The sequence below is a fragment of the Lates calcarifer genome, linkage group LG12 (genome assembly GCF_001640805.2).
Source record: "Lates calcarifer isolate ASB-BC8 linkage group LG12, TLL_Latcal_v3, whole genome shotgun sequence".
NCBI lineage: Eukaryota > Metazoa > Chordata > Actinopteri > Centropomidae > Lates > Lates calcarifer.
The window spans coordinates 21,501,976-21,510,191 of NC_066844.1; the positions used below are offsets into that span (position 1 = coordinate 21,501,976).

General features: G+C 41.1%; 2 protein-coding genes across 2 annotated transcripts; one reads left to right on the forward strand and one right to left on the reverse strand.

Annotated features, from left to right (window-relative positions):
- Positions 1-55: 55 nt before the first annotated feature.
- tsfm (Ts translation elongation factor, mitochondrial) lies at positions 56-3,552 on the reverse strand. Its single transcript, XM_018673483.2, has 6 exons — positions 3,422-3,552; positions 2,943-3,095; positions 2,704-2,832; positions 2,469-2,591; positions 1,836-1,917; positions 56-639 (listed from the first exon to the last, which is right to left on the reverse strand). The coding sequence occupies exons 1-6, from the start codon at positions 3,467-3,469 to the stop codon at positions 251-253; spliced, it is 924 nt and encodes a 307-aa protein (XP_018528999.1). The 5' UTR covers positions 3,470-3,552; the 3' UTR covers positions 56-250.
- A 1,160-nt stretch (positions 3,553-4,712) lies between these two features.
- Positions 4,713-8,216, forward strand: endou (endonuclease, polyU-specific). Its single transcript, XM_018673480.2, has 9 exons — positions 4,713-4,863; positions 5,004-5,126; positions 5,240-5,362; positions 6,426-6,597; positions 6,711-6,916; positions 7,273-7,386; positions 7,474-7,580; positions 7,672-7,814; positions 7,893-8,216. The coding sequence occupies exons 1-9, from the start codon at positions 4,806-4,808 to the stop codon at positions 8,011-8,013; spliced, it is 1,167 nt and encodes a 388-aa protein (XP_018528996.1). The 5' UTR covers positions 4,713-4,805; the 3' UTR covers positions 8,014-8,216.

Below are 8,216 nucleotides of genomic sequence, written 5' to 3' on the forward strand. Positions count from 1 at the left end.
AACAAGTGAATCTTGCAATTTCAAATATTGTGAATCACATACAATTAACTTTGACTGAGATTTCCAGAGAACACATTTTATTGATGGATTGTATATTTCATCAGGCACCGGTGCTGGTTGGTTTATATATTCTGCTTCCAAATTCATGATGATAATATGTGACTGTCTGAATGTTAGATAATAAATGGATATATTTCATATGAAATAAAGACACAAGAGAAATCCTACAGCATAAATCATTTGCCTCCTTTCATTCTTCACCGGTTGACTCTCCGCACTGAAATCGGACAAAGTCCAGCACTCGAGCCTGTTGACCCCTGAGAAACTGTGCTACAGTCCTGCTGGGGTCTCCCAGGAAGGTCTGAGGCAGCAGACGTGTCTCGCTTTCACCGCAGGGCAGGTCATCCATGTTGCCCAGTGACAGGGGAGCTTCTCCCACTACATGCTGTCCCAGCTTACGGCCTAAAGTCGCACGTTCTTCCTCCTTTCCACCCTGGAATACGACCAGGGCACCGTACCTCCCCATGGCCACCTCAGTCTGGCTGCTCACACCGCCGTGCACGTATGAGCCGATGTGCCACTCAGCAGGGACACCGACTGTCACCGCCCGTTTGACTGACATGTTCTCACCGAGGCGACCTAAGAAAGAGGGAAATGTATTTAACAGTGAATTATTTTTGTTTTCTCCTCCTTCTGTTTTGCTGTCAAGTTATAAAAAAAGAAGTTTGTCACTTTCAAATCCCTCATGGCAACATGAGCATTTGATGACATTCTATTATGTTCAAAATACTTGTAATATTAGAGCAACAGGGAAAAGTGTTTAAACAATTACATACTTTCAATCCCGCAGAAACTTTTTTTTTTACCACTTGGGGGCAGTGGAAACAAGTTGTGGAAAAAAATTGACATATTATAACCTTATGGCAAATTTGTGAGTTGCCTATTTGCACATCCAGCAAGGATGGAAGACCATTATCATTTACTTTGATTCATGTGTCTGGCCACTTGATGAATAAAAGTCCAATGTTTATTCTTGCACCTCTGTCTCTAGTCTCTACCTGCTAAGGGAAATATCAGACGAACTGCTACATGCTCCACTGTGTTCACCAGCTAACTGCTAACTTTGTCTGTCTGCTGGTTGGTGGGCAGTAGGTTTTTTGTGAGCAAAACAGCTAAACAAACTATATAGAAACAAACTATATAGCTCTGTGAAGTCAGGGGAACAAGACTCCCCCTCACATTGTTATTTTATAAAAATATCAATTAGCTGCTTAAGTCTTCAGTGCTGCTGAATTCAATCAGTGTCCAGTTTTCCACACTGCTACAGAATATTTAGTAATGAAGACAGTGAATGCAACTAAATGAAATCCAGTTTTCAGATGTCTTCGGTCAGATCAGATCAGCTGTGTGCATCTGAACATAAACACTTAGATCAACTTACAGTAGATAAATATGTGGAATCACCAGTTCTCTCGTAATTATAAGCAGAAATTGCCAACAAACTCTCATCTTTTTATGTCATGGATATGGGTGCAGAAAATATATCCTAAAAAATAAACTGAAGGTCTAAGGATATGACTTAGCTGAATAGTTCAAAGATATTACCTACATCCAAATGTCTGTCTTTAACTGGTGGGAACATGTTTCAAATATATCCAAAACTATCACACTATCACACTCCTCAGTGGTGTTTCATTATCAAAAAATGCTTGGACAACATAAACTGCTGATAAAAGGAGCGTGAGGGTTTCATGTCAAAAAACAAAACTTAATCAGAATGAATTAGAGTGAAACTGAGAAGCATCATTTAAGGCGAAAAATATTTTCTTACTGACCTATTGTGAGAGCCACCTTGTCTGCAAGCGAGGCTCCTTCATCCACACTGAGTTTGCTTAACTCTTCACCTGCCAGGACACTCTGAAAACACATGCAGTACATTAGCAGAGTCAGAGATGAGGAAAAGTTCCTGTGAAAAAACTCTTCAAGTCACAATTTTGAAATATGCAACACATTGTTATCTGATGACGAATCAGCCTGGCATCACACTGTGTAAGCTTGGTACAGCTCTAGTTTATAATATAAAGACAGGTTTTATATATGCATATATTGTCAAACAATATCTGTTTACACATCACCCTCCAGTTATGGATGGATCACAGGAGATATTACAGCTGCTCACAATGAAATAATAGTGAATCATAAACACTGAGTAAGGGTGAGGGGGTGGGGGGCATTCACACAGCAGAGAAAAGCATGACAATATTATAATTCATAAATGAAAGTCACTGCAGTTTTACAAACTCTGCTTACACTGAATACAGACTACATGTTGTAAGATGGAGTGTGGTAGCCAAACACTAACTAGAGTGTGGGGGTTAAAGGAATAGTTCAACATTTTGGGAGATGCACTTATTTGCTATGGTTACATCTGTTTCAGTGTGAAACCAGAAGACAATTAATTGCTTTACCTTGACATATCCTGCCTGGCTTTGGGCTTTATTCTGGTGATGAGTCAAAGTGGCAAATGCCACATCCTTTACCAGCTGCTGAAACTTCTCATTACGGGCAACAAAGTCCGTCTCACAGTTCACCTGCATCAAATGGACAAGAAGAAAGACAAGACATGTAACTGGATGCCATCATGCCCACCAAACTGGGGACAGCTGAAACAATGATGTCAGTATTTGTTACAACTAGCCTCACCTCCACCATAACTGCAGCTTTATCTCCTACAAACAGACCAATCAGACCCTCTTTGGCCTTGCGGCCCTCCAGTTTATTCGCTTTGCTCCAGCCCTCCTTCTGGGCCTGCTCGTGTAGCCAGGTCTCTGCCTGAAAATGTGACAGATTACATCAGTTACGCAGGCGCACAGCTGGTGATTTCATATATTGTTGTGTCGCACCTTGAACTGTGAGTGCAGAGAGAGATCGGGGGCAGTTACCTGTGCTATGTCATTTTCAAACTTCTCCAGTGCTTTCTTGCAGTTAATGAAAGTGTAGCCGGTGCTTTTCCGCAGTTTCATCAGGAGGGCTTTGTCTGCTGCCAGGAGCTGACAACCTGTGTGTAACGACTGTACATGCTGGCAAAGGCTGACCTGAGGATGACAGATGGTACAAAGTGTAACATACAGTATAACCTCAAAAAGTCCAGTGACCTAGGTTTACCCTGTCTCTAGTAGACAGTCAGATGTACCAAACCTCTGCCACAACAAACGCCACTTAAAGCAAAAATATCATGCGAATCTATCCGGTCACAATCACATATAATTAACCTAAAATGTGAACGGATCAGACAGGCATCTCATTCAAAGTGGCCCAGCACAAGTACAGAAGAAGCTAGCCATCAAAACCAGCTCGTGAAAGCTCAAACTGTAGGTAAAATGTAAAGAATATGTCTGAGAGTAAGATTTCATCGGCTCACCTTTACTACGTCTCTTGCAACGGTTCTGAATAAGAAAGTTAACGACATTATTACAGCCTGAAGAAGTGAAGAGTCTTATGAAAGCTCAGAATGTCATTGAACTGTACGGCACGCTGTGTAAGGAAGCCGTGTAGGGCCAAACAAGTCGACATAAAGTTGGTTATTACTACCGCTCAGCGCCCCCCACAGCACAGGAGTACAGCTGCAGAGAAAAAAAAACTTTTCTATTTGAACTGGTTACAGGTGGTAACCTTAATATATATAATATACATATATATATTACATATTATGTAACACCCTTTGTTTGAGAGGGTCGCCAGACAAAAACGTTGAGAAGACCCTCACAATTAGTTGTATCTTGTAACAGTGATAAGGTAGCTAAGCCTGCATATATGCACATGACTAGTTAGAGTTTATTTGAAAAACATGGGACAAAAAAATGCCACAATTTAACCGACAGTCACAGACACAGACAGTTGTGACTACACTGCACTAAGCAAATATCCAAAAAATACAAATGTGTACTTTTCCTCTCTGGGTTAGAGATGGAAAACAATTAATTACGTCAACACTGTCTATTTCCAGTGCGCCTAAAACCCCCTGGATATATCATGTCTTTGTACTGGTCCACCCTTTGATTAATCTTGCATCTTTGTTATGTGATATTTGTAATTCCATAAGGAGCATGTGACCACTGCATGACCAGGGGACACTGAAGCAGGTGAGCTATTCTGGGTAATCTGAGCTGTCTTGCAGAAACCCTGTGAAATTCTGCATCTGGTCACTCTGGCAGGAGAAAAAAGGAAAAGTCACTGAAAGACCTTATAACTTTAAAAAAATATTTTGAGATGGATTTCATTGCTTTTCAATGCAATGGGCTGCAAAAGAGACATTTCACTTTTAATTTAATGGAAACACATTTATTGTCAAATCAAGAAGTAAAAAGTTTGAAACTGCAGTTGTTATCGCAGCTCACACCTTGATATCATCTTATTTTGATACATTAAAGCACCGTCTATGTGCAAAGCAGGTGTCCAGTTTCACAAAGAGGAGAGAGACAGAAAATTTATCTACACACACACACACACACACACAAATTATAAATTGCCACTTTGTTTAGGCTTGGTTCTCCAACAGCTCACATGTCCTATCGAACCATAAATACATCAACAATAACTTGTGATTAAAAGGTATGTCTCATCTTTTAGAGTGTTTTTAAAATAAATGTTTTTACCCAAGAGACACGATCACGCTGAAGTGCTTGACCTCCTGACCTATGGGCTGGGTGAGTGTTATGTTTGTATTGGTCAGGTGAAGCTTGCTATAAAAGGGAGACCATGAGGACATGCAGCTCACCTTGTTTTCATGTTGCTCCTGAGCCAAGATGAAAGTCATCACTCTCCTTGCACTTTGTGTGACTCTGTTCTGCCAGGGATACAGCAGTAAGAGATATTTTTTCTGCTTTATTATCACTATAACCCATTATTACAGGTTTATCAGTGACAATATGATACATGTATCAAATAGGCTATCACTGCATTCCTGTGTTACTAAAATACCAATCTGCCCTGTTGGTTTCCAGACTCCCTGGACTCGTGTCAGGGTCGGTGTGGTTATGGGACAGACAGTAATTTCTCCTGTCAGTGTAACCCATCCTGTGAACGCTACAGTGACTGTTGTTCAGACTACGCTGAATTGTGCAAAGGTGAGGGCCAAAAGCAGATTTTTGCTTTATAACTAATCATTAACCACACACTGTCAACTTATGTTGAACATCTTTAATTAACCAGTATTCCTGTTTCTTTTTTTCCCTTCTAGCTGGAGCCACATCTTGTAAAGGTAGATGTGGTGAGAAATACAACTCTCAGAACAAGTGCCACTGCAACTCCAAGTGCACCCAGTACAAGAACTGCTGCAGCGACTACACAGACCTCTGTGACAGTAAGAACAACCACGTGCCACCTGTAGCTGACCCTGTCTCACGTGCCGTACCGTATCTCTATCCCAACACTGTTGGTCACGTAGCTTCTATATGTTTATGTTGCACCTGGTGACTTTCACATGCTAAATCTAAGTAGTCAACAGTAACCCCTGTGGTGTTGCACTGAACAAGCTCTCAACTGAACATTTCTCAATCTGTTGTGAAAAGAACTAAAATCTTAGTTATAACCTCTTGTCTTTCATTCAGTTTATCTGGTGTGTTCTGTGTGATTAGTGACATGCATGTTGTCTCAGCTTGCAGTGGTGATTTACAAGTACACGAAAGCTATATTTACTCATGTACAGAGGAAAGTATGGTAGTTTTTACTCCACATGTATTTGACAGTTCTATTTTTTTCAATTTAAGTTAAAACTTTAAATAAAAATAACATAGAATACACTACATTTTTAAGGGTCCCCAAACATTTTAGCTTTTGGGCCCAGTTGTCACTTTTCAGATGTCTACGATTTGTTAGCAGTTCCGGGAAAGAGAAAACAGTTTTTATGTCAGTAAACTTTTGAATTTAGGACTTATGATTGAGTATTTTTACACTGTGGAATTGATACTTTTACTCAAGGATCTCTGTACGTCCACCACCAGCCTCTATCTACCATTTTTTTCCTGTGTTACCAGCAGGTGTCACTGTTGTGCTACATTAGAAAAAAAAACACCTCAACTTCACCTGCTCCCTCTGTGTTTAAGACCCAATGGTGAACATAGTAGTATTCCAAGCCTTTGCTTGAGTAAAAGTAGCAATACTATAGTATAAATATGCTCCATCGCAAATAAAACTCCTGCATTCAGAGGTTTTATAAACAAAATGTAACTAGAATAAAATATAAAAAGTAAAAGTTCTCAATATGAAGAATGAAAAATTGAAGTAATCAAGCACAAAGTTGTCAGTTTAGTGCTTGAGTTAATGTACTTAGCTACTCTCTACTACTGATAATACCACATTTGCAACAGAAAAGCATAAATCACTATCACAGGTTACCAGTAGACTGTGTGCTTGTGATTCTACAGGTGATGGAGGTGGTGGTGGCAGTGTGATCACTGATGCTGAGATCAAATCCGTCTCCGAGGCGCTTTACGCTCTGGACTCGAACAAGGCTTCAGCGTCCGAGTTGATTATCGACCCTCAGGCTCTGGTGCCCAACTCTGAGACAAGCTCAGAGACAGATCTCTCCTCTCAGCCGTGAGCAGACGATCTTATCAGCCCAGCATCCTCTTATTGTCTCCTCCTCTACTTGATCTTGATAGATTTACCTCTTTTTCTGTGTTATCTTCTGTTTGTGCTTGTGCATCCAGCTTGTTCCGCTACCTGGATGAGGAGACTCTCTTCTCCAGACCCACATATGCTGCTTTCCTGGCTGTTCTGGACAACTACCACAGGATGACTGGGCAGACAGAGGACTTCAACCCTCAGCAGCTGGCTGAGCAAGAGACTTTCGTCAAGGAGACCATGTCCAACACTGAGCTGGGCAGGGAGCTGTTTGCCTTCCTCTACACAAAGGGTAACAGCTCCATGTGTAACATACATCCTGACACTGGTTCTGCACTGCTCACGTAGAGGTCTGGTAATGCGAACTCTCTAATGCAAGTACTTTTGAAAGGTTTTAATTATTTGCAATGGACCAGTGATGAGATACTGATGAGAGATCTGAATCTAAGAATATGTGCATCATGTCCGTGTCCAGACTTGATTGAGTTTTGACTCCAAAAATGAGTGTTTGGATGCACCATTGGGGTCTTAAGTACCAAGACTCCCTTTCATTTTCTGTAGTATCTTTGCCTCATGTTTCTCCCTTCAGCTTCCAGTCTGAAAACTTCCACTCTAGTGTATAAGATGTATGTTTTTCTGCATTTGAAGGTGTCTATGCATCAGAGGAAGAGTTCATTCAGGATCTGAAGATGATGTGGTTTGGTCTATACTCCCGCTACAACAACAAGATGGACTCCAGTGGCTTTGAACACATCTTTGCAGGTTTGGACAGATTTCTTTGAAACACCACAGATGTCTTGAAAAAAAAAATGTTCATGTATTAATCAAGAACTACACTCTGCATGACAGGAGAGGTCAAGGGAGGAAAAGTGTCTGGTTTCCACAACTGGATCCAGTTTTATCTTCTTGAGAAGAGGGGAGAGCTGAACTACTACAGTCATAGCTTCAATGGGCCTGTAAGCATCTGCAATGAAGATCACATTACGGTGGTTTATGTTGTGATATATGAGGCACTCTGTTCATTTTCTTTCCTTCTGTCACTCTCAGTGGACTACCTACCCTGATGTCATGGGGATGCAGTTCATGTGGGATGGCTACTACAAGCAGGTTGGCTCTGCAGTCATTGGCTGCAGCCCAGAATTTGACTTTGCCATTTACAGCCTCTGCTACATCACTCGTCCCGGAAAACAGTGAGTAAATCTACATGTCCTGTGATGTCCTCTGGCTTCTCTGATTTAATTTTTTTTTTAACCGTCCATCGTCCTCAGGTGTCGTCTGAGCCTGGGAGGAAAGGAGCTCATCATTCAAACCTACACCTGGGACAAAACTACCTACGGTGATGGGAAGAAGTTCATTGGCTCGGCCTTTCCTGCAACACCCAGGAACTGAAGCTGTTATCTGCTGAAGGAGAAGCAACTTACAGAGCAGTAAAATACTTTGAAATAACATTTCCCAACAGAGGCACTTATCTCAGTGCGAAGTACGCCTAAATAAAAGTTAAAAGGTATGAGGTGGCATCAACGTGTCACGCCATCTGATCTTCATTCCCACCATGTTGTAATAAAGCAATTCATAATAATCTGAAAACTGTA

What these genes read in the sequence shown, in the direction of transcription:
- tsfm (XM_018673483.2), bottom strand. Translation starts at nt 3,469, where the DNA reads ATGTCGTTAACTTTCTTATTCAGAACCGTTGCAAGAGACGTAGTAAAG. An exon ending in TTGAAAATGACATAGCACAG is followed by an intron (nt 2,833 to 2,942) that starts GTAACTGCCCCC and finishes TCACATTTTCAG; the next exon opens with GCAGAGACCTGGCTACACGA. An exon ending in AAGCTGCAGTTATGGTGGAG is followed by an intron (nt 2,592 to 2,703) that starts GTGAGGCTAGTT and finishes CATTTGATGCAG; the next exon opens with GTGAACTGTGAGACGGACTT.
- endou (XM_018673480.2), top strand. Translation starts at nt 4,806, where the DNA reads ATGAAAGTCATCACTCTCCTTGCACTTTGTGTGACTCTGTTCTGCCAG. An exon ending in GTTCTGCCAGGGATACAGCA is followed by an intron (nt 4,864 to 5,003) that starts GTAAGAGATATT and finishes GTTGGTTTCCAG; the next exon opens with ACTCCCTGGACTCGTGTCAG. An exon ending in CTACACAGACCTCTGTGACA is followed by an intron (nt 5,363 to 6,425) that starts GTAAGAACAACC and finishes GTGATTCTACAG; the next exon opens with GTGATGGAGGTGGTGGTGGC.